Here is a 26,015-nt window from a genome sequence, read left to right as displayed (position 1 = left end):
CTGTAATATTCCAGGTGATTCGTGGCTGATTTCGCTGTTTGCTTTGCAAGAAACTTCACATCTTGGATCTTAATGACAGGGGCGGGAGTTTCAGTGTGAAATTGAAGTTTGGAAGCAAAAGTAACTTGCAGAGATGTAACAAGTCAACAGAGATCTTGTCGCTCCATCTCTCAGCAGCGTGGTTTATTGTCTTGTGTGAGTCTCCATGCTCTTCAGTTGGAGAAAGATTTCTCTGGTTAATAAAGGCCTTTTCGCTCACAACAGAACATCCTGAAGGAACATGCTGATGATGACCAAAATCTTGCCATTTCGGGAGTCCCTGTGGTCAGCTGGCCCAAGAAGACCACAAAGGTAATGAGACGCAATTATTTACTAATTATTGTTGTGCTAGATCTTGGTGTTTATTTCTCTATAATCTGACATAGTGCTATATATCATGCTTTGGCAGCTGCTGGCATTTTTAAGGTGAAATGTTATTTTTAGTGGTTTTATGATGAGGTGTTAAAGACCATGAAAGCATCTCAGCAAGGAGAAAGCGTTAAGAGTTTACATTTAAAAAGAATTTGTTTGGGTCTCACTTATCAGTGTAAAACTTTGAGATGTCTTGGTCATTTACTAGTTGTGGTTAAACCTAAAAATGTCGATGTGACATTTTGGGCAAAATTAAATTAAGTGTAAATCCTACAGACTGGTCACTTAGTAAGCGCTTTTATCTGGGTGAGAGGGTGTTTTTTCTCTCCCGCTGTGAGACCTCCTGAGTTCTCTATACAAACATGCCACTGGAACTGTGGAGGGTTGTTTTCTGTCTCTGTGTTTTCATTTTTCCTCCTGTATATCAGAGTAATTCACTTTGCAGGAGAACTGTGAGCTTTGCTTCATTAATGTTTATGAAGAGTTTGAAATAATTAACTAAAGAATAATGTCAGAAGGCTGGATGTTATTTATAACAGTGGTATGTTTACCGCACTCCAGTTATGCAGCATGCTGTAAAAGCAGCTTTGCTTATTTAGAAGATGCCTTATCGCTTCTATTTTTACTTTCATTTTTCACCGAGTTAGTTTTACAATACATCGTTTCTCTAGAAATGCTGAAAGGGTCGGGCAGCTTAAATCAGGCTTCTATCTGAAAATCTCTTGTTGTTATCTTTGTAAAGAACTTTCAATTAATTAACCGAGAGAATTCTTTTCCCCGTTCTCACTTTTTGTGCCACTTTGGCTTTGCACATCATCACTTGTAGCCATGAGAATTTGCTGGTTTCACATGGGCAGTAGGAGACACGACCATCAAAGTGCCAGAGGAACTGGGCAGAACGAGCACATCGTGTTCCTTCCTGGCTTCTTTTTGGGTTTTAGCTGAGCACGTTTCAGATAAGTCATATCTCGTTAAATACGTCTTTCCCTTTTAGCTTCTAATAAATCCATGGGAAGGCGCTTTGTGTATAAAACATTTTATGTTTAAAAACAACATGGAAATCCTTGAGAGGAGCAGCTCGGATTCTCCAGTGCTTGGGTAGCTGCTGCTTGTTCCTCAGCCAAGTGCATGAAGCAAAATCTCTGTGTCCAGAGGAAACATAGAAAACAAACTCGAGAAACAACTGACTCTTGTGCTGTATCATTTGAGCTTGTGGTAGAAACAAAGATCTGAGCTTTTAGAGGCTTTTAGAAGCGTTGGCATTTGCTAATGTTCTTGTTCGCTGTACTTCGGAATCCTTGATAAATGCTTCATTTCTTGTATTTTATTTCTGTAACTGTAAAAGATTTGTAGCTTTTGTGACTTAAATGTTATCCCTCTTTGCGAAATCCACCTTGCTGACTGCAAGGGCTTTTCTTAGCTTTCTGCTGTTTATTTTCCTTTACCCTTTCTGGAAGCAAAAACCTCTAGGAGGCATCACTCCCGGTGCTGAGGTGTAACAACAAACACACACCTCAGCTAATAACAAATATGAGGAAAACTTTAAGAGAAAGGCAGGCTTTCGAGTGAAGTTTGGAAACAAACACAAATTTCTAACAGAAGGAATCCTTTCACTGTTCTCTTCATATTGACTTTGCTTAATCTGTGATCGGTTTGTATTATGTTTTATGTTTTAGTTAAAAGCTACACATGCGGATATGGCTGAACGTTTCCCCAAAGGACTTTGTTGGTTGGTTTCTAATTGGCAAATCTCCGTGTCATCTTCAATGTGCAGCTCTTTCTGGGAACAAGGCTGGGAAGACACATCTTAGAGTTGAGCTTTTGAGTCCCAAATTAAAATACGTTCAAAAGACAATATAGGGGACATTTGTATAAAGGCAGTGCTGGTAGCTGAGCTTGGTTGTTTCTGCTTTGTTCCCTCTAAGTCCTGATAATGAAATAGAAGATTTTACAGAGAATAAAACCCTTAGGGAGCGGGAAACTGCCTTTAAAATTTGGATTGTAGCTGGTGGAGCAAGTCTCCATGGGCAGAAGATTCCACAAACACTGAGCACAAGGCAGGGGAGTAAAACCTACTGGTGAGTTTGCTTTCTGTAGCATTGCTCTTGTAATATATTCTCAGTACTTAACACCTTTCCTGAGATACTTGTGTTCAAAGGGAGAGACAGATTCCACACAGCGTGGTACCCACCTTTCTGGGGCTGGAAAGAAGATATTGTAGCTGGCGTATCAGCTTCCGGGGAAACGAGGGTTGTCTGATTCCATGTCCATAAGGTAAAAGGAAGGGAACTGAAATGCAGAAAGAGGAGGTAATGAATGGAAAAAGTGGCTCTTGCTTTCTCCCAAGAGAAGGCTCCTGAAGATATTTAGAAAGACAAGAGCAGCAGATGGAGAAGGAAGAATAAAGCCAGCATTAAATGCCAAAACATTTCAAAGAAAATGGAAATGACTGTAAAGAAAGGAGGGGAAGAGACTAGAAACAGCGAGAGAGCAGGCTGAGGAGAGGGGCAAGTACTGGAAAGGGATTGAGCAGGAAAAGCAGGAGAGACGGATCCCTGGAGTAGAGACAGAGAATGACTTAAACTATGTGAATAATCCACCTTGTGGAAGGGCAGGCTTAGTTATGTTGACTTGCTCTTGGAAGAACGAGCCTTTAATGATCTGAATGATTTTTGAAGCAGCAAATAATATTTCCCTTTGAAATGGAGTCACAGTTTCTTGTACGTGTCGTTAGCGCGATGTGCCAATGTGTGCGCAGCTCTGTGCTGCAAAAAGGCTGTGAAATCCTGGGGTTCGGGCAGAAACGTGTTCACTGCCCTTAAATCACGGTTGGTAAGGTGTTAACGGGCGAGACGTTAAACCAAGTCGGTGAAAGACCCATCCATACATTGTAGCCTTGTGCCACTTTGCTCCCGTCTGCCTTTTCTAACGGCATTTGGGGCTGTTGGTTCACTTGCAAAAAAAACCCACCTCCTACTTGAAACAGAAATAATGATCAAAAATGTTTTTTGTGAGGAGATAAATGGGTGACATTGGATGATTTTGTGGTTAGTGCACAAAGCGAGAGGCTCTGCTGCAGCCTCCTTGTGCGGCACGAGGGGCAGGGCACGTTCCTGCGCCTTGAGCTGTTCCGTACGGAGATGCTGTTTCCCATCCTGGGAGGTTCTCAGCTGAAATGAATGTTTATAAAGATCTGTGACTTCTTCAGCGGAAAGTTTCGTAGTAAAACGTACGAACCGTTATTATTTTACAGCAATAGAGAAATGATGTGTGATGGTGGTTTCTGATAATGATTCATGTACCGAAATATCTGACTTTGCCAGGGATCCTGGGGTATGTACAACAACCCTAATTTAGGCATCTCAGAAATGTAAATTGTGGGACAGAGGGGATATTTGGAACCTGTTTGCCCTGGTGACTGACAGTCCACGCACCTTCAGACCCAGCAGCACGTTTTTGCAGCCGGGGGTCTGTAAACCCCATCCCCGTTCCTTTGTTGGGCGTTTGTGCAGCAATGAGTTATCCTTGCTGGTGCGACACTGAGTTATCTGTGGGGTTTTTGCAATAGTAGTCTGCTGTCGGAAAGGAAGAACTCCATGGGGTTTGCTGCCTTGAAATGCTGAGTTCTTAAGTGGCTGAAGAGGACAAATAATCCTAATTTAGTCCTTCCCCATCCCTGGCACATGAACTGGGTGGTGTGAAAAGAGAGCAGGGCCTCAAAGTGATTTTCCCTTGTGGCGACACATGAATCGCTGCTGCAGAAAGCCCGCTGCTGTCAAACCAAAACTTGAAGCCCGCGGTCCAGGTTTGCTCAGCCCCACAAGAGCAGAGTTCCCGTTTTATCTGCACAGGGATCAGAGGCAGCGTTTTATTTAAGGAACTCGCAGTATGGCCCAAGCAGAAAACATGCATTTTTCAAACCACTTCCTATTTCTGGAAGACAACACTCAACTCCAGTAGCATGTAATTACACTCGGTGGCAGTGCCTTCTGGTTTTATTGCGATAAAGATCTTTACTTGTCTATGAAGAGCAGCTATAAAGAACTGAAATATGTTTGGACTCTCTTGTTCTGTGAAGAGTTAGAAATGCAGACTGCGAGCCAGATTCTCATCTCTTTTACCTGGCACAAAGCTAAAGCCGCTGCGTTTGTAACGATAGCAAGTGTCCAAATATATATATGGGCCTGGCTGTGAGCAGGAGATGAAGCTGTAACTTTGAGTAGCTGGTTAACAACTGCAATATGTGCCTGTTTTTCCGATGCCCGTTCCAACACTTTTTCTATGTAGTTTTTACCTGTTGGTTTTTAAGAGAAGAAACTTGAAAAGCATAATAAGGAAATGGTAATATCCTTATTTAAAGGAGCACTATTAATTTGTAAAGGCCACAAATAGAAATTTGAATTGGATTATGTTTTTTAAAAAACAAAACACGCCAAACAAAACGTATTTGCAGTTGGCAATGCAAATAATGGTCATAGTGATTTTACTAGAAATCTTGCAAAATTGTACAGATACATCCCTATACCTGAAAGAGGATGAACTCCTAAGAACTAATCCTTGAAAGGCTGAACAAAAGATTTTCTGCTGCCCAAACCACACCGTATATTTGATCATCTTTCGCACTGCCCTCTATTCTAGTTCCTCTATAGGTACTTTTGAGGTGCGGTTGGGTATGGGACTCCACAACCACATATATTATTCAAGATGTGATGTTTTAGAGCAGAGACTAGAAAAACGTGTCTTGTTCAGCGTGGCACAACAAAGCTGAAGGGGGTGACTGTTGTGTAAGTACTTCAGGGAGTAAGAACACCAGGGGAGAGGAGTTATTTAAGCTAATGGACAATGTTGGCATGAGAACAAGTGAGTGTAAACACACCAGAAATAGAGTTAGGCTGGAAATAAGATTTCTGGTGGTTGTTCATAGTCTGAACTGAGCAGCACACAAGAAAAACAGACAACTGTGATGAAAAGGGTGTTAGATTCTTAGAAATAACTTGTATTTTGAATAATAAAAGGCAGTGGGATTAGTCACCCGCAGTAGATGTGGAGCCCATGGAGGTCCTTGGGCACATTCATGTGTCTGCTGCCATTTTCCAGCTAGGAACCTTTTGCCCTTTTCGTGGTATTTCACATTAAAAATGCTGGGAAGGGAAGATCTACCAGTTTTTGATAAGAGCTCCTTTATGGCTCCAGTTTAATGAACAGATACGTGACATTACGCATTGGATCTAATTTAAGAAATAGCAAGTAAATGGACTAAGTGGACAGAATAAATTTGATTGTATGCAGAAATTTGGGGTTAAAAACATAAATGCAAGTGTTTTGATAAACTTTGACTTGAAACCAATGTGTATTTCAGAAGCATGAGCGTTGTTTTACACCGAGTTTTCTTCGAATTCAGAGGGAGAGAGGTGCTAGATGAACAAAGAACATTCCTGAAAACCTTTGAATAAATACTTCCAGTTTTTACTTGCTTGCTTACTAAGAATTCCTCCCATAGCAATCCCATAGCCAGCTCCACCCCCAGAAGCAAGAGCACCGGGGTTCTAGTTACAGCAATTAGTGTTTTTAACCCGAGCGGTGTCTGGGACAGATCCGAGCACGTACAAATGGCACAACATCAAACCAGCATCAGTTTCAGGAGCTGCCCGGGGGCTCCCACCAGGAAAGCAACATTCCTGCTGGGAGCAGTGGGAAAACTCTGCCAGATTCCCTGCGCCAGCCCGGTCCTCGGAGATCCACTCGGGGTACGTCCTGTGGGGATACGGATGGCTTAGGAAGCAAATGCCGACAATTAAATATAAGCCCTTAAGAATGAATGTAAAAACAGAGTCATTCTAGTGATGGAAAAAGTCTAGGAATGGGAAGAAAAAAACCAATTCAGTGTAAGTTGTTGTGTGATGTGTTTTTCTGTTTGAGATTCAAGTAAGTTTTACATCAGTCATTCCAAGTGGAGCAAGAGCAGAAAGGGGATTTAAACTGTCACATTTTGTCCCTGCCAGACACCAGCTTAAAGGTGTTTGAAGTGATCTCACACGGCACTGCCTGAACTCTGCTTGGTGTCAACAATCTGAAATGCCAGTAGTCTGCAGGAAGATTTGCATATACAAATATGTGTGTATTGTGAGTCCTTTTTGTTGATAAAAAGTCCTGATTATGAAGTTCATAATCTACTACAAATCAGACATTTTTGGTGTAGTTATCAGATCCTAATAATTAATTTATCTTCCAGAAAATAACTCAAGTACAAAAGAAAATGAGTATTAAAATCAATTTAAATTTTTCTCTTTACCGGTTTAAATTGTGATTGGAATCAGTGATTTAAATAACTTTGAATATTTTTTGTTCTTTTACACTATAGGATAGTGGATGCCGTGTGGCAGGAGAGAGCTGAAATGTATTCAGAAAGATATCCCAGTTCTGGTTCCTGACAAATCAATTAAGAAACAAAACCACATCGTTGAGGTTTGGGGGATTTCTTCTTTTTTCAGGGGACTTCCCACAGTAGCTCCGCACGTGAAGCAAAACCCTTTCCCTGCTAAATACACCTGGGAGCAGGAAACAACCTGACGCGCCACAACTGAAGGCTCCTTCAGGAAAGGAGTAAAAGCTGTTGAAGCTACTGGGAGGTTCTGTCAAGCGTCTGCTTTCCTGGGGCCGCTCCTTGTTGGCTTGTTTATTTTTCTGAGCGCTGCTTCAGTCTCTTGAATGTGCGTCCTCGAGACAAAATCATTTCTGCGGTAGCTGCGTGCAGGCCAGAGGAGTTTCAGGGATTGTTCCATGTGTATCGTACAGAACATGCCCAAAGAGCTTCGCCGCCAATTGCCTCGGTATTTTTCTAAAAGCTTTGCCTGGTGACTTGACAGATTATTTCTCACCTCAAGAGACTGTACTTGAAATATTGTGTCCCTTCAGGGAGTAATTATAAATAGCAAGGACTTGAATCAGCACCTTCTTAATCTTCCATCTTTGACTTAATATTTTCTCTTCTTATCAACTCTCAGCCACTTGCTTTGAGATCTGACCAATGGCTTTTTGTGATTAATACATCAAACAGGTAAATGAGAGCCATTTTGACTTTGAGTAGAAATGTGAACGGATTGGAAAAAATGAACAGACAGCTCTATTTTCAAACTGCTGTACTCCAAGTATCATACAAGAAGATTTATGTATTCTTCCCCGCTGTCATTCTTCTACCGTATGCATGAATATTCAGTAATGTGAATTTTTCCAGCTAGGTCCTGACTGCCATTTTTCAAGATAGCAGCTTTCTCCTTATTTCACGACAGTAGAAGTGCTGATGAAAATTACTTCAGTCTTCAGACCTTTTTCTTAGTGCATGTGAAATGAGTTGACAGATGTCAAATTTAGCTTGACTGCATTCATTGCTGAGTTGGCCAACAAAACCAAACAAAAAGCCAAGGTTTGAACCTGGTTTAAGTATTCCAGCATCCTTGTGCTCTCCCCTTACCTGGACATTAAAACCATTCAGGCTTTGAGTTACGTATCTGAGATTGAACAGTTTTGTTTCTGGATCGAAGCGCATTGGCAGAGCGGTGGGAAAGGCTTTTGTCATCCCACGGCACGTGCTGTGCAATCACGGACATTAATCCCGCGTGCGCTTTTCAGAACAAAATTGAATTGTATGTTCTGTCCCTGAGAAGATGGCTTCCTTTTAGTTCTGTAGCACATTGAAATTAAAGTCTGCTGAGAATATAAATGAGGTCTTGTTTCAACTTTATGACTTTCCTGCAGGCACTAGTAGACCAGATAGAAGAGGTACAGAAGTGCTTTCCTTTTTGAAAATTAGCAAAAGCCGCGAAAGATATAGATGAATTGTGATGGAAGTGAAGCAGCTTTGAGACTTAGTCTAGTGCAGTTTGGTTGTTTATGTCCTGAATGTTTCCCTACAAATCCAAATCAGGTTTGTAGGTGACAGCAGGGCACATGAGGCAAACTGTCCTTCAGCTTTTCCTTTGCTCACCATTTGTTTGCCTCTGAATGTTTGGATTTGGTTTCTAGATGCTGCCCACGTTGGACATGACTGTTCCAGCAGTCTGTGCTGTGTGTCCGAGGGCACCGAGGCACTTTATGGAAGCAGGTTACATATTCTGGGTAACGCGCTCTTTCAGCTACTGGCCACATCTATTTGCATGTTCCTCCACGGCGTGGCAGTCACTTCTTATCTTCCTAGGAGCCTGTGTCACTAGTTTTTAAATGTACTGACAGAACGTGGCTGTTGGAGACACAAACTGTGCCGTGGAAACACTCTGTGGCACAAAGACCTCTGGAAGAAGGAAGCGTGGCAGGTTTTCCTTCCTTTCCCAGGGGACAGTCCCAGTCATGCCATAGCTCTTCATGTAGAAAGTAAACGCAGATCCCGATCTGATGAACTGTTTGAGTTTGGTACCTCTCTGTTTCCACAAATCTCAGTCTGTGAAAATAGGACACCTCAGCTATTCATTAGTATGTTCCCAAGATGCTCATGTCTTGTGTGGTGGATGAACTGGATATTTCACTACGCTGTTATTATATTTTTAAGGTGACAGGGTGTTGGGGTTTTGTTTCATTTTTAAGGCTACCGGCATGTTCTGTCTGGGCTCTTGCTGGTGTGGGTGCTGCTCCCCTACTGCTCTGTAACAGTCCATGGTTGTCACCCTCCAAGAGACATCCCACAGCCCTCGCTGCCTTTGCTTCTCCGCTGTTGGACACTGGTTGGGGAAGGATGTGCAGTAGGCATCACATGGAGGGAGCAGTCAATGTATTATTTTGTCTTGAGTTACTTTATTTTGATCTAAGGTTGATCAGTCAGGCTGTTCATTAAGGAGATTGTGATGGATACTCAGTGCATCTGATAACTGCTCATGTCATAGTTCAGATGAAATAGGTAGGAGGAAGTAGTAAGATCATGATACTAGATGGGTATTTAGGTTGTCAGAATGTCACTGCTGGCATTGAGAATATGACTGAAATATTGGCTGAAACTCTTGAGAAAAGTGTCATGAAATTTGCCCAGGCTCAACAGTTAAGATCATATTTCATATGAATGGACACTTACACCAAAACCAGGAACCTTAGAAAGCCATTGGGTAACTCTCTTATGCTGATACAGGTCAAGAACCGTGATTGATGAACATCTCAGTGGGTTTCCTTTTCAGAAACATATGTGCTGGCCTCCAGAAAGCAGCAGCAGCTCAAATCACAAGATCTTTTTTTTTCAAGGACTTGTCCATAAACCAGTTTGAGGTTGTTTTTTCCAATCGTTTCCACGTAAATATTTTTTCTAATACCAGCTAAATATAATGTTCTATAAAGATGCATTAAAAGTTTCAAGGGAACGTTGAATCAAAGATGTGTTTGTACCACATTCAAAACTTTATTTCACCTCATACTCAGAATCACAGAATTAAACTGTAGTGTCTAATATGAAAGCACGGGTCCTGTGTAGCGCTGGTAACAGCAGCTGAAATCTATAGGTCCAAGAGATGCTCAGGAGCAGGTGAGAACAGCGCAGGGGTTTTAATCTTCCTCCCCTCATCTTGGTTTTACTACTTAAGGATATTTGCATGAGAATAAAATCTGGTTCTTTGGCGCTCATCTGCTCCTGCTGTTGCTTCTTTGCTTAAGGTTATTGTCTCAGTTTGTGACAGCATAATTGGTTTCTGTGGAGAAGATTATGATATTGATGGGACTTATATATGACTTCAGGTGAGGTGCAATCAAAGCAACAGTTTGGAATAGAAGGTACTGTCTGTTTTCATGCAGTTTTAACTGAGGCTCATTCAGCAGTATAATTAAGGATATTATTTATTACTGAACTATATCTCAGAAAGCTGAGGTATGGACAGGGTTATGCCAATACAGGCATGACCAGGGTCAGTGCTGCTGATTTTGTTTTCTAAGCTGATGTAAACTGCACCAGGCTAGTCAAATATATGCTGTTCACACAAGGGTTGCTCATTATTTGTCGTAATTTACTGTTCTCTAGTGTAGACAAGCTCTAAGAATTGAGCTGGAAAATGCTCTCTTAATAGTTCTTTCTGTGTATTAAATATTTCTTTGAATGGTTAGCTGCTCTTGCACAAGATGAGATTTTTTTTAAGAGAGCAATTATAATCAGAAAAGTTTATTTTATTATCTTGTTTTCCCCCCACTGATTCCCAATTTGCTCTTTTATGTCATATCATATCATATCCTATCCAGTTTTTTTAAACGCCAGCTCGGCAAAGCTCACCTAGCATTTGGAAATCATTCTGAGATGGTCTTGGCATGCGTGTCTTCGCTCCTAACGCAGGCCTTGTAATTAGAGCTCATTTGTCAGTTGTGTTGCTGTTGTAAGCAGCGGACTGGAACGCGCTCTCCTGTGGCAGCGCTGGTTTGATGTGGGTTATACTGGTGACCCACTGCAGCCCAGACAGGCCAGCGCCACACCGAGGGCACTCGTGTGCCTTGCAGACGAGAGGAGGATGATCCATATCATGATTTAATTTGCTATGAGTGACATTTCGCTGTGGTGTGACTGGTGGATCGTCCTCGGCGGATGTCACAAGTTGTTTTTTTTTTCTGCTGTCTGGATTAGGGAGCCAAAAGGCTGGAGGGGACGGACAAGGTTACGTTGGGCCTCGTGTGGAGTCAGCACAGGCTCCTTGGGCTGCCCATGGGCAGGTGCGGGACCAGGCGCTTTCCTTGTGGACATCATCTGTCCTCCTGCTGGAGGCCAACTGTACAATGGCACCACAAACGCTGCTGTAATCGTGTCAGTTATTCTTGCTTCGTGGTTTAAAGCTCTCCTTTGTAGGACTGTTGTGAGATGTGCATCCCCCCCTTCCTCTCTCCTCCAGAAAACACTGGATTCTGGTATCACCTTGTGATTCAGAAAGCCAGGGCCTTAGGCACATGCTTTTTGTGCCTCAGCTTTCATCTGCTCCTGCTCTGGGTGGAGTACGGACACAATGGGGGAAGCGAGAAACCTGAGGAGACAGGCCGGACACATCCCATCATATTCTGGAGAGCCTCATAGGGTTGTGCGAGTAAATACTTCACTCCTGGCATTGTGGATGAGCAGGATTGGGAGAATATCATCACATATCCTTAATTCAAGCTTGAGTTGGTGAGAAGACAGAAGTACAAACAAAAAAATGGATATTTAAGGTGTTCAAAATAAGGAAGGGGCATAATTACGTGATTTGCGTGGCTTTATCAGCAGTCGCCTGTAAATATGTGTTTGAAGTTTGACTGTATTTTGTTACTTAAAGTTGAGCGGCCGGGGTTTGTGTAGATCGTGGTGTCACAAGGCTGTGAGCTGGCCTAAGGCAGCATTGCTGCTGGCTCCTGTGCCAGCTCCTGCCTCTTCTCCTGGGCTACCCAAAGTGTTTGTGTAGCCATGTGGTATTTCAGGCCAGGGCATGGAGCTGGAACTCGTTTGGCAAAAATCCTGATGCAAGGACCATTAGATGTGCTTCTTTATGGCTCCTTCGTTGCTCAGCACATGCAAATATTTAATCTCATGTTTAATTCTGTGTTGTGGGCGTAGGAGCCAGAGGCAAAATCCTAACAACTTGAATGGAATCGGGATTTCCCCTGAAAGCAGGCCCATAAATCCAATAGGAAATTTAATTCTCAGCACTCAGATTCAGGCCCTGTGTGTCTTGACCCTCAGCTGCAATCTCTGGAGGGCGAAGGCAGCATCTGTGTTCAGGTGCTGGCCCTGTGACCCTTGGATCCTCAACAGGTACCCGACTGACCCATGTGTAACATTTCATACTGCAGGGAAAATATTTTACTGTAAACCCCCAGGAGCAGATCGGGATGTAGGGAGGAGGACTGGAAATGGTTCTGCAGGAGCAAGCAAAACAGGGGGTGCCTGCACAGGGAGCATCGCCTCGCCTGCGCTCCCATTTTCCCCCCGCGCTGGTTCTGCCGCAGCAAGGGCATCGCTGCAAATCCCGAAGTTTTCTCGGAGCCTTCCTCCTCCTCCCGAGGGATGGAGGTTCCCTCCTCCCGTCCCGATCCCGGCAGCAGGAGGCGAGCCGGCAGGTAGCGAGGCAGAGGGGGGTGTGCGTGCGTCTGTCTGTCCGTCTGTGCTCTCCTTTGTCTCCAGCAGCCGTGCAGCGCCGTGCACCCTGCGGGCGGCCGCGCATCCCCGCGCCGCGCATCCCCTCCCCTCGCCGCCCCGCTCGGCACACCCAGCCAGGCCCAGCATCGGCCCGCCCCCTCGTGGGGCTAATTACCAGCAGGGGGCTAATTGCCAGCGGGGTGTTCAAGTGTCCCCCTCCCGCGCCCCCATCACCCCGCCCGGGGCTCGGCCGGGCTCGGTGCCGGCGCTGCCCCGGCCGGGCGGCCGCGCTGTCCCCGCAGGCCGGCTTTGTGCAAGCGGGCCGCGATTGGCCGTGCCGGCTGGGCCAGCCCCTTCCTGGCTGCCTGGCATGAATATGCACGGCCCCCCTTCCTCCTCCTCCTCCTCCTGCATGTGTGTGTGTGTGTGCGGGGAGCGGGGCTCCGCCAGCAGCGCCGCTCCAGCCATGTCAGCTCGGCTCCGCCTGGGCCCACCATGAGCCATGGCCATGTCTGCGAGCGCCGACGAGGAGGACTACGAGTCGGAACCGGAGCCCGAGCCGGGGCCGAGGCCCGAGCTGGGGCTGGAGCAGGTCCGGGGCGGGCGGCGAAGTTTGCAGCAGGAAGGGAGGGGAGGAGGCCGGGCCGGGCAGCGCCGAGCCGCGCCGGCAGCGGGGACGGGGAACAATGTGGGGTCGGGAGCGGCCCCGGCCCGGCCCGGGCCAGTGCCGCCCGCCCTGGGGCCGGGCCCGGCGGCTGCGGGCGTGTCCGCGGAGCCCGAGCGGGGCGCGGGAGGCGCCGCCGGGGCCGGCCCGGGGCGCTCGGCCTCGCCCGCCGTGGGCGCCCGGGGGCACCGGGACTTCGGCAGCTCCGAGGGCCCCGCGCCGCTTCGGAGGCCAGTGCGCTGGGAGTGTGTGATTGTTCCTCTCGGGTAGGGGGGTTCCTAGCGTTTCCCTGTGGTTTCCAGAATTATTATTATTATTGTTATTTTTCCTAGTAAGATTCCTCAAATAGCTGGGAGGGCTGCAGGACTCCTCGAGAGTCTGGTGCTGAGCCTGGCCACCTTGTCTTAGTTTGATTTATGGCCAAAACCTCCTTTCCATTCCCAGGGTCAAGGGATGTAGAATAAAGAGAAGGATATGTGCTGAAAGGAAAAGAGAACTTTTATTGATACTTTAAGGGTTTATATTCTCTGAAGGTTGGGGTTTTTTGGTTGTTTTGTTTTTTTGCTGTGGGGGATGGAGAATAAACTTCTTAAATTTATGAAGTAATCTGTGATAAATAATCCAGAACATATGTTCTAGATTGCATGTTTTACTCTCTAAGAACTGCCTAAGCAATTAAAAATGAACCAGGAATAGAATTAAACATGTGTATACAATTTAAACATAAACTTGATAGTTTTGTTCATAACTCAAGGTGTTTTGCTCTTCAAAATAGCCTAATTTGCTTTTAGAGACAACCTTCTAGGTAGGCCGGGTGTTGCGTCTGTCCTCCAAAACCCATCTCACTTCTAATAATTTTACTATATTTTGCTTCAGGATGGCACCAAGAAGGCAGGGCCGACAAAGGGTTTGGGCTGGCGGTGGTGGTGTGGATGGCAGCTCTGGTGCTGATGTGCTGCCCTGGCCTGCTGGAGCATCAGTCCAAGAACCTAAGCCAGGTCTTGGATGCGTTGACTTTATTAAGACTTGACTTTATTCTGGTGATTGTGTGAACATGCAGGCCTGTGCTGTTGCTTGATTCACTGCTCGACTCCCAGACCTGGTAGTTAAAATATCCCAGCTCCCTTCCTTTTCTTAAACTTTGTCCCACACCAGGCCTTTTCCATTTGTGTCTCTGTCTTGGTGTGGTTACCATACGCTTTTTTAATTGTTAGGGGAGGGAATTGGTCTCGTCTGTGTCGCACCAGCTGTGAAATCGCTACCGGAGGTGCCAGTTCTTGCTGGATGAACTTGGAAAGTTGGTTATGTTCTGGGATTCTTCAGCTCTTCTAAATCTTGTGGCTTTGATAGCCTTTTTATATCTTAGTAGTTGAAAACAAACATTAACACAAGAAAGCAGAGATCCTTCTTATGGGATTTCTTAAAAGGCTTGGTCTGGTCCTCAATTATAATGCTGTGACCTAGGTAGCAAAGACCTGTGGAATGGTTTTGTTCAAAACTGTTCTAGTGGTGAAAACCCTTGTGTGGATCCAGCTGTTTTCATACAAGCCTGCTTTACCATGTGTAGTTACTGTATTTTTTCTACACGGGACGTGTATAAATTGCTATCATAGCTTTTTTATTGTGATAGCCTTTAGTATGTAACAGGTGAAAGGCTCTACAGGTGTAGTTGAGCAGCACAACTTCAGTTGGGTAAAGCTGTGGGTTTTCTCACTCAGACTTTCACCTTCAGCCTTTCCTCTTTCCCCAGTCCATGTCTAAACCCTCCAAAAAGACCATCAGGTGTCCCAGCAGGGTGGACGGCATTTACAGCGCTTGCGGTAGCCGCAGTTGGCACCAGTGGCGGTGCTCGGAAGCATGTGGGTGCTGGGCGTTTGTCCTGGCCGTGGGTATGGAAAAATGTGATTTCTGTGTGTGACGCTTCTGCGTGTGCAAACAGACTGAGAAAAACACTCCTGGCTTGGGGTAGGGGGATTTGTCCTGAAGTAGCTGTAAGAAGGAAAGCTACAGTAGTACAAGGTGCTCTAAGTCTGTATAACTTACTGGTGTCTTTTTAAGAGCTCCTGCTTCAGATGTGGCTTATCAACAAAGGCATCTTTTTGCTTATGTATCTTATTGTACCCTCCAGGCCTAACTCTTACTTCCTCACCACCAGAGGAAAATAAACGGGGGCACTTGTGTTGGCACTGATGTGCCAGTTTATCACACCCCAAACAGCACAGCTGTGTCGGTTGAAAAGCTGCTGGAGTGTCACTAATGCCCAGATGAACCTGCGAGGTATAAACTTTTCTAGTTACTTGCAGGACATGGAGCTGTTTATTTCATAGTGGAGCTCTGTGTGCTCACCTGGTCACTAGGAGCTACAATTGCTTTTTGCAGGAGGGAGTGAGAAAGTTTGTGGGCATGAATTGGAGGAGATAGTGGCTGTGAACATCTGGAGAGGATTAATCCTGTTTGGGGATGGCTGGGCTTGAAGAAGTTCCGCCTTCCCTTTCTCTCTGATGCCTCTTGCTTAATGGCAGACGGTGGACCAAAACTTGTCTTGCAGGACTCCCCGCCCGGCAGGAGCGCATGCTGATGATGGGCGATGTGGCTCTTGTGAACTGTCACTGCTAGAGGAAAACAACTTCCCTGGAGTTCCCGTGTGTGGACTTCTGGGAGATATGCTTTAGTCAGACATGTTAGATCTGTGGCATTGGGTTGTGCTCTTTGGTTAACACAGCTTTTAAGGGTGTTATTGGCATCAGTGTGATTTTTTGCTGTCTTAAAGTACTTTCATCCTCATCCCTGCCGAATTCCTGCAGTCACGTCATCCTGCCCTTCCTTCCTCTAACTTCTTTCTTTGACACGGGTTTCTGTTAATTGCTGAAGAGATGTGAGGGTTTAATTCTGAAGAGCTGTTGGCTTGGTTGTGATTCTCTAGTGCAAGACTGTGTGTGTAACAGGCGGTCGGCCTGCTGGGCAGTTTAACTCCAGTCCCCATATTTCAGGGTTAGAGTTAAATAACGGGGTCTGTTTTGGAGACCTCTGGTCAAATGACTTTGGTGAATCACAGAATGTCAGGGATTGGAAGGGACCTCAGAAGATCATCCGGTCCAATCCCCCTGCCAGAGCATGTGTAGATGAGGCTGCACAGTGCGTTGGTATATGTGTTGCTGTTCCCTACCGCTGCTAGTGATTGTCAATTTGACTGGTTTTCTTAGCAGGAAGGTCACAAGTACGAGCCTGGGTGGCTGGGAGCAGCAGAGGACAGTGCTGCTCGCTGGCCTGAGCAGGGAGCCTGGTCCCCCAGGACTTCCACCCTGTTTGAACTGAAAAATCCCCCTGTGTGTGTGCCCAGCCCTGGTGCTGCAGGAGAGGCAGGGAAATAGTTGACCAGACGCCTTCACTGTGGCTCCCCAGGGCTTCTCCAGTGCCCAGTATCAGCCCGTGACCCAGTGTGTTTAGGGTGATGTTTTAGCTGACAACAGTTACAAATTGTTGGTTAATGTGTGTGGCTTCTTTTTTTCCTAGTGTTTATTCATCAGATGTTATAAAGAAACAACTGGTAATTAAATTTGTCGGTTCTAATTCTGTTAAAACAATTGTATTGCAATGCAGTGACATATAAAGTCTAAGTGCAGGACTGGCACCTGGGAAGTCCTGGGTGCTCATCTTTCTTTAGGTGCTGATATGTAGTTACACGGGCTTGGTCAAACTACAGCAAATGAGAATAATCAGAATCTGTCCACGTGTTACAGAAGGAAATCACCCCTGCCTTGCACATGGAAGGGATATATTAACATAGCACAGCACCTTGAAGCAATGAACAGTCTGCATGTAAGATGTCTTGGAGAGATTTATGCAGTGGATACATAAGCTGTTCAGGTTGTGCTTGGTTAGGAAGCGAAGTGCTGCAGGGTCTCGCTGAGCTGGCCACGTGAGAAGCCCTTCAGAAGGGCACTGCGCATGTCCCTGGAGTTTTCTTGGAGGTGTTGAGTCTGAAATAATTATGCGGTGCTGCCGGCAGCAGTTTAAGCAGGGCACTGAAGTTGAGTGGTGGAATAAAACCCATGCCCAGGTAAAGGCCAGTGGCAGAAGAGCTTGTTTCTAGGCTGCAGGCTTGGTCAGCCTGGCTTTTGGGGCCAGGACCTTCATCCTTCTGGACTCAGAGCATCGGCTGATCTTCCTCTCAGAGGAGTTCGTGAAGTTATGTGGTGACATCTCCAACAGAGCCCGGTTGGTGTTGGGCCAGCAGTTGAGGAAGATCAACACCTACTTAGTCATGCATTTAACAGCTTGAAGTGTTGTCTCCAAAGCTTGATGCTCTTGGTATTTTTGTTTACGTGAGGTCTTTTGATTATTCTTTGCAACTGTGAAGGTTAGAAATCTGTTGCTGTGAACATAAAGCTGTGTTTCTGTTTTTGTTAGAGTTGTGCTCAGGGCAGAGGCCCTTGGTGCCTCTGCTGCTTCTGACCCCGGTGACTGTGGGTGGCTTTTCGGTGGCTGCCAAACAGGGAAATGCCATATGGTGGAAGTGTGTTAAGGTACCTATAAGGAACCAGTGAAAACTTCTCAGCAGCCAGATGTTTGTCTATAGCCAAGATAAACCAATATTCTGAGTAGTGACTCTTCCAGGTAGCATTTCCTAGGGGTTGGTTTAGAGTTGGAAATGTTGTACCTGGGCTTATTCTCAGCCCTGTGGAGCAGGTTACTGTTGTGTGGTGCAGAGCAGTATCTGGGTGGGAGGTCCAAAAAAAAAAAAACAAAACCAAAAAAAGCCACAAAAGAAAAAAAAATCCTATCAGGATGTCATGTTAACATGTTTTGTTTTGGAGGGCAGCGTGAGGTAGGTATTTAGTGTATTAATCCTAATAAGTTTCAGCAGCTGCTTGCACAGTCTTCGTTACGGGCTCGGAGAGTGGTCGGCATCACTTCAGCATCCTCCTGCCCTTCTTTGAAGACTCGTGTGGCCAGAGAAGTATGAACACGGTTTCTGTGGATGTTTTGGAGAACACGGGATTGTTTGTGATAGTATTTCAGGCAGGCTCTGGGTTTTGTTGTAAGATTTAAAGACAAAGTTTTCAAGTTTGGTATAATCTTTCATTTCTTGACAGTTCTCAGAGGTGGCTGCTGGGAACTGCAGTCAGCAGGCACAGGCTGTGCTTGGGGGTCTCGGCTTATCTCCCTGGGAAAGGAGATGGTGGGATCTGCTGCGCAGGTGGGAAATTGCATTGGTCTAGAACCTTGTTCAGGGCTTGATGTGTCACCCAGAGTTGAGCCTGAGACCATAGAGCTGTGACTTGCTGGCCATTGTGGTAAACCCAAGTGAAGGGTTTACCATCCCCTACCACTTGCTCATCATTTTGCTAGAGAGTTCTGCAAAGCTGTGCTCCGGTGGCAAATTGCAGGACAGAGATGGAAACAGGAGCTGAGAAGGAAATCTTTACCTGCTTTCCTTACCAGGGCTGGTACATTGTAAAACTGCAGTTTGAGCTGGAAATCCTGCAGCATCTCTTCACTAACATCGACCTGGAATTTATCTGGCTGGCTGCCATGTGCTAAATAAACCCCAAGTCATGTTGGAGGCTCCTTCTACCCCCTCGAATCCCAGCCCCTTTCTGGAATAGCAACCCACAGGCCAGATTTTCTTCTGTGGAGGTTTTTAAGCGACCACTTTGGAGCCCCTTGAAACTAGATACTAGTGGGAATTCCTGCAAGGCCTCTCCAGCCTCGCTGGCTGCGACATCCTGGAGTGAAAACGTGGCTTGGATTGAGGATCGGCCGGTTGGTAAATTAGTACGAACCCAGCTAGTACCATTGCTTGAATTTCCTAACGAGCAGTGAAGAGGTCTGGGTGCAAAGGAGATATTAGATACGGTAAGATCAGAGGTCTGTGTCTCTGTGTTCTGCTGTGTGGTGGTGATTTATAGGGAAATCTGAGTTCTGTGGTCTGGCTTCAGACTTGTTCTTGTACCTTCACCTTCCTGTCTATTTTTTCTTTTTGAGGATTCTCAAATTTGGTGTTCAAGCGATGCCTTTTTACCCTTGCGTCTTTGTGGTGTCCTGGCGCTTAAAACACTGTCCTCAGAATTAGCACTTGGCTCGTGTTACTGTGGCAGAATCAGGAGTTGTCTTTCAGCTGGAAAAGTACCGAGTTTGATTTTTCCTTGAAAGAGATTGCATTTTAAAAGACTATTCTAATGGTGTTGTAACTGTCGTTTGCCTTCTTAAAAAACTTAATCGTCTTCAGACCTAGTGGGAAGGAGTCAGATTCTCGTGCAGAATCTTCCACGTGCTGTTGGCAGAGGGGAACTGCCCAGGTTGTTGAAGGTATTTTGGTTTAACTTGTTCTACTGATGTCCAGCCTTTGGTTTGTGCCTCTGGCTTCCCTTGTTATGGAAGGAGACATAACAGAGAGGACAGAGGGGTGATTTGTGCTGAGGAAGGAAATTATCTCTTATCGAGGTTGGTTCTGAGCCAGTCCTGCCAGCGCTGACTTTATCCTTGAGAGGCTGAAAAGTTGGTCTGAAAGGTAAATATTTATTCTTTAGAGTGTCTGAAATGGGTCTGAAATCCAGGTGCCTGGTGTGGTTGCCCACGGGAAGGAAGATACTCTTGTCTGTGTTCACACAGCATGGTGTGAGTCAGCCTTCTAGCAGGAAAAAAACACGTTCTGGAGGAGCATAATTAAAAACTTGCTGAAATCTGTGTAACCTCATCAGCTAAGAGATGTTTTCTCCTACCTCGGTTATGATAGAAGGTCTGTGGGAGAGGAAGCCAAGAAGTCCAGCTCCTGGTGTCTCTGCTTTCCCAGCACTGAGGTTCCTGGGATGGAGACTTAAAGTATCAGCACTCCACTGCATGTGAAAGTCACTGGAGCTCTGCACAGTCAGCTGGGAGGAAGATCAAGCACTTGGCAATGTGGCTTTTCTTCAGTTGTATAGTAGGACACTTCGGGAAGCTTTTGTAGTGTCAAGTAAAGTGTTTCCATAGCCTTTCTGTCAAAAGCCGCTGTGGAAATTCAACATGGCTTTGTAAAGCCAACCTGTCCTTACCTCGGTGACTGCCCGGCGTTCGGCGGGAACAGAAAGTGGTCAGTTGGGCATATGCTGAGATGTACAGAAAGTGGAAAAATTGTGTAAAAGCTAAACCAGATGAACTTTGCAGTCCTATTATCATCATCTTTATGGAGAAAGCTGTCAGCGGTAAGAATGAGCCAAGCCAATTCTTGCGTAATTAGCCCCATACAATTACATGGTATTTAGCGATCTTTGGCTTGAGCTGTAAGTTCTTGTGTATACAGGGAGTTTCTGATGAGAACATGAAATTTAGATATCCAGAGTGAATATGTTGCAGTTAACCTAATCATTTAAAATCTTTTCATGCTCCTTTAGCCGCTGTCTTAAAGGTCATTGAAATCTAGACCTGAGATGCCCTTTTTAGCCTTTGCACAGCATCAGTTAGTGTTCTATTTTTGAGCACTTGCTAGTATTGGATGTGAGGGGAGCTGCTCTGGAAAGGTTTTGTAGTATTTGTGGTTTATTTCCCACTTTATCACTTGGCGGTAGTTAATAATCTGTTTTTTGTGGAGGGGTTTTGATAGATAAAGATTTGTTGCTGAATTAGTCAGGCTCAAAGGAATCTCAAGGCCTCTTCGAGAAGCTGAGATCAGAATCTGCTGTGAGAGAGAGGGGCGTTCCTCAATCACCGGGGTCCTGGCGTGGCGTGAATCATCGGACGTATCATCAGTGAGACTCCAGCACATGGACAGCCCACGATACTCATTTAGCGAATCCATGCTTGGAGCGTGGACACGTGATTAGAATATAGTTACGTATATAAGGAGACTTGTTTCTGTAATAAATGGCTTTAGCGTGGTTCACATTGAATTGACTTGTTTTGCTGAGTCCTTATTTCGCTCCAACAGTTTTTTTAGGGAGATTGCTGTGGTTGGAGCCATTGCTGCTGAGTGTTTCTCAGCTGTATGTAACCTCAAAATTACTTTTGCTGCCTCCTTGGATTCTTCCACTTCCAGGGAGGAAAGTAACCTCCTGGCTTAACCTGAGTACAGTCCAAAGAGCTCCCTGGCCCAGAGCCCAGTTGTGGTGCGGATCATCTCTTGACCTAAGCCAAGCACATCACTGGGGACTCGATCCTGCGTTGTTGTGTATAACCAGATCCTCCCTGCCCTCCTGTTGAAGTGGGCTTGCTCTAGGTTTGGCATCTCTTATGTCTTCATTTCTTTGTCTTTTTACAATGCACCTTTTCTTGAAAAGGTAACGGCACTCCTTTAGCTATAAGAGTGATCATCTGCATCTGCTGAGTCTTGCCTGTCTGTGTATAATTCTGATACATCTGCCACTTTTACATCTATGGGTGTACAGCTCCTGTCCAAGGATGTTTTGCAGTTTAGATGGTACGTGGGATGTGCGATTAACTTTGTGTGTCTGGCTCTTTCAGAACAGGGCAGTTGGACGGCCCAAAGGGAAGCTGGGCACGGCTTCTGCGGTGAAGCTCGCGGCTAATCGGACAACCGCCGGAGCACGTCGGAGGAGGACGAGATGCCGCAAGTGCGAAGCGTGTCTGCGGACAGAGTGCGGCGAGTGTCACTTCTGCAAAGACATGAAAAAATTTGGGGGACCTGGCAGGATGAAACAGTCCTGCATTATGAGGCAGTGTATCGCAGTAAGTCTACCTGTTGCTACAGCTCGTTTGGAGGTTTCTTTCCTATGTCTGTGTCTCCTGGTGACAAGGTGTGGGACTGAGACCTCTGCTTTGAGTAGTCTCTAAAGTGCATTGGGCAAAACAGTGTAATCCCTGCCCTCTGGGTTCAGATCTCTGCTTCCCATTGCTTTTTATCCCCCCCCAAAATCTTAAACTACTACTTAGTAGGACAGCTTTCATTCCTCATAAAGGAGAAAGTAGATGTGGAGATTATCAGTACAGTGGAAATGGGCACTCTAATCACACTGAAATTCGGGCGTTTTGGGAGAAGGGAAAAGTAGGAAGTTTTCTTCCAAAGGAGAAGAGGCCTGTTTGGTTTGGATCTCTGAATTTCCTGAGAAGAGCTGCCTTGCAACCGGCTTTGCCATCTTAACTACTTAACCAGCTTAAGATACAGAGAAATCTTTGCCTGTCATTCTCCCAAGATTTTGGCATTGGTGACCCCAGCCCCAGGCTACTTGAGATCTGAATTTCAATTTGTGTGCCATGGACATGGCAATGTAGGAGGGATCTTAGCCAGATGAGCCAGAGAGCCATCGAGCCAGGGTCTTGTTTTCCTCAGGGACTGGAAATGGCTGTGGAGGGGTAAACATCAGAATGGGACAAGCAGGCAAAGACAGTTTCCTGGGCTGCTCTGGTAACATTGCTTAGAAGCTTCTTGAGTTATAAGCGATAGATTTGTATTTAACAAATATTGACAGGTTAATCTTCTATTAAGTTGTTCAAGCACCTTTTGTATCTGTTGCTTTCATACTGCCTGTCACTGAGCTGCTGCTCAGATCTCACGTCCACAGTACCCCCAGTCAAGGGTAAAAACTAATTTTAGCTTTTCTCTTCAATCTTTGGAAGGTCTTGTTTATGCTGTTGTTAAGGGTTTGGTTTTCTGTCTCTTCTTACTTTTTTTTAAGGAAAGGAATGTTGTTTATCCATAACTGAAATATCACCCCATCTATACTGATTTCTCTCCAACTCTTGTTACTGTTCCTTTCACTTAGGGTTGTTTTTTTTTTCTGTAATCCTGATGAGGAAACTGAAGAGGAGGCATTAAATGACTTAGTCTGACACTGATAAAAAAACTGATAAGCACTTAAGGTTTCCAGTAGCTGCTCCTGGTAGCTCACTCCGTGTCCTGTTCTAAGCTCTGTGCTGTTCTTGACATAGAGGATTGGATTCAGCTCTGCTGGATCTCTCAGTAAAGTACATAGAATGTCTACCTTTCCACAGAGTGCTTTTGCAGCTCAAGTGTCTTTTCTTTGAACACTTGATTTCCTGGAGTGTGGCATGAATTGAACAGCATGGATGAAGAATTTGTTATTCTCCAGGGAGAAGAAATAGTGAAATCATGCTGCCTTTTTAGCGGAGGGATTAAATTAGGGCTGCAGCGTGCTTTCTTGTCCTGACTGATGAAGGAGAGTTTCATACTAAGCTTCTTCACTCTTGATACACAGGCTGAGGCTTTTGGAGATGAACTGGGTTCTCTTCTAGCTGAATATAGTCATCCTCTCATCCCTCTCTTCTACAAAGACACATTTTTCTTCTTGGTATCTTCATTTTTATTTCCAGAAGCTGTGGTTAGAGCACAGGGCTCTGGGGTGCTCTGGTTCCTTGTCCCGCCCTTGCATGCACTGAAAAAGACCTTGATGGGTTCCCATCAGTGTAAATAGCAGCGGGAGTGTTACAGGCTTCCTTAGAGCAGCAAAAGCATCGAAAATTAGCAAGTTGAACTGTTGTAACTTCTAAGGATGCTTTACATTCCTATAAGCAATTCTATTGTCTTTACTCTTGTTTATTATGTTCTCTAACAATTGCAGTAGTAATATATTGTCGCACCTATTCAACAGTTTCCAGCCAAAAAAAAAGCCCAAAACGCTGAAGCAAAGCTCCGTGGAAGTAATGATCCTTGCGGTTCTGGGATTGTGCTTTCCTCTGGTTAATGACATTGGCAATATTAACTAGGCACAGACTTTCATTAAGCTCTGAAGCCTTAAGAGAACCTGTACTGCTGTTTGGAAGAGACTCCTCAGCATCAGCAGTTCAATCACAAAAGGAAACAGGAGTGCCTGGGACGAGTCTGAAGGGAGCGCTGGGCTCTGCTGGGAGGGCGAGTTGTGGCAGCGCGGCCGCTGTTCAGCGGGGCAGGACATGGGAGATCCGCTGGACACCCTTGTGCCCCGTGAGAAACGCTGTGCTGCTCCTGGGATACTGCTGGTTGTGTCTGGATATAAACACTTGTGTGGAAGGTTGGACTAAACAAGTGGACGGAGCTCCTAGGACTTCAGAAAACTTCGCTTTTCTCTGGTTTACCTGCTGGTGGAATGGGATCCTGGGGATTCCCATTTTGTGCTTGGAGGAAGGGTGGGAATTAAACAGCATTTGCAAAATGCTTTTAAAATGGAGCGTGGGTAAGTACTGGCATGAGGAAGCAGGAAAGCGTTGCCGTAGATAATGTATCAGATGCTGGTGTGCAGGGCAGCACACTGTACTCTAATGGCTGTAGCTCGGTTTTCCCTATTGGAAACCTGCTGAAGGATGGACTGCTGCTGCATTGATCAGGTCTGGTGTGCAAGTATCCACTTAGGGATTTTATTCACTCCATTTACAAGAGATCCTTGCCGTGAAAAGCCACATTTCTGCCTCTGGCTGTTTAATAGTTAAGGACTTGCAACCTAATCGATTGCATTTCACATTACAGGCAGCTTCTTACGAGGATCTTCCTTTTCTTTCTTGTAATGAGGCTTATACCTTATTGCTGCAAACCAGAAGTTGGTTCTTCATTAGCACAAAGGTGGCTTTTTAATTAGCCTGGCATCAGTGCTTTGACATGGGTGACAGATCTGAGAGATGCTGCAGTTACCTTTCTGCCTCAGCAAGAGATGGGAAAAAATCAGTGTGCTTCTCACTTGTGACACTTGCAAGAGAGGAATTCTCTTTTTAAGTGTCTGTATGGCGCTTTTGGCAGCACCAAGGGCGGGAGCAGGGCCCTGGATCATCGATTGTCAGTGAGGAGAAGGTCTGTTCTTGGTTCTGTTGTGGGCTTGCTGCGAGACCTGGATTGGGTCCCATAACATCTGTCTGCCCTGCTTGTAAAAAAAAGGGGAGCTGCCAAATTGCCAGTCAGATTGTGGAGCTTAACAGATGTGAACAGTGATGCTCTAGGTTGCTTCTTTTCCCCTCCCACTGTACATTAGTGAGGTGACTTGCATGCCGATGTCTGTGTCAGCTCACAGATTCCAGTGACCCACAAGAAAAAGCATTTTCATCCATCTCTGGGGTGCCCCATGAATCTGTGTTGCTACAGGGAGGGCACTTTCATTCCATGAAACATGTCCTGTGATGCTTGGTCTGTGTGCCCAGCCCTGATTGTTACCAGTTTTTCTTGCCTTCGTTGCTCTGCTGGGCTGGAGCCTTCAGCAGTTTGCACAGTAGATCTCTATTTATCTCCTCTTTGAAATGAGGATACTGTAAATTCGCATTGAGTTCTTCTGTTTCCATACGTCTTTTGTGTCCTGATCAAGACTTCTTTCTGCTCCGTATAAACAGCCGGTGTTGCCTCATACTGCTGTGTGTCTGGTGTGCGGAGAAGCCGGGAAGGAGGACACTGTGGAAGAGGAGGAGAGCAAGTTTAATCTCATGCTAATGGAATGCTCCATTTGTAATGAAATCATACACCCAGGATGCCTTAAGGTGAGTATAAGGATGTGATACATGTTGGAAACGAAAACTGGATTAGTGTAAAAGTAGTGCACAGAAGTTGGAAAGCTTTCACATTTTCATCTTTGGAAATCTAAGTGAGCAAAGAGTTGGTGTGAGCAGCAGGGTGGCTGTGTGGTCCGTGCAAACCTGACGAGGATCCTCTGATGTAACAGCATCCCCTGGAAGCAGAGGCTTTGGGCAGCCTCCAAAATGTGTGTCTATGCAAATGTCTTGTGGGCTTTTTGCATTTGTTTTTCTTTCTTTTTTGCTTCTTGTTTGAGGAAATAAGGAGTTTCAGTTGGGATGGGAAGCTCAAAGGGACCGAGAATCTTGGATGATTTAGTCACAGTCCCTGTGTCGGTAGCTCCTTCCCGTGTCCCATGAAGCAGAAACGAGCAGTTTGCTGCTGGTGTTTGTCCAGGCACAGATGTGCTTTCCCGTGGCAGCTGCTTTAAAGATGTTACCAGCAAATGTTGCAGGAGGAAG

The 26,015-nt window shown here is 45.5% G+C and overlaps 1 protein-coding gene across 17 annotated transcripts in view; it reads left to right on the top strand.

Moving 5' to 3' along the window:
• Positions 1 to 26,015, top strand: part of KDM2B (lysine demethylase 2B) — a 113,133-nt gene that overhangs the window by 74,575 nt on the left and 12,543 nt on the right. For all 17 annotated transcript variants that reach the window (XM_065032917.1, XM_065032916.1, XM_065032920.1 and 14 more), the window contains 3 exons: positions 265 to 351; positions 21,573 to 21,797; positions 25,377 to 25,520. In XM_065032917.1, coding sequence (XP_064888989.1) covers positions 265 to 351; positions 21,573 to 21,797; positions 25,377 to 25,520 — 456 coding nt within the window. The remainder of the gene's footprint in view (positions 1 to 264; positions 352 to 21,572; positions 21,798 to 25,376; positions 25,521 to 26,015) is intronic.

This window comes from Columba livia, chromosome 17 (genome assembly GCF_036013475.1).
Source record: "Columba livia isolate bColLiv1 breed racing homer chromosome 17, bColLiv1.pat.W.v2, whole genome shotgun sequence".
NCBI lineage: Eukaryota > Metazoa > Chordata > Aves > Columbiformes > Columbidae > Columba > Columba livia.
Note: the sequence above shows the minus strand (reverse complement) of the source record. Positions and strands in the feature narration are given on the sequence as shown.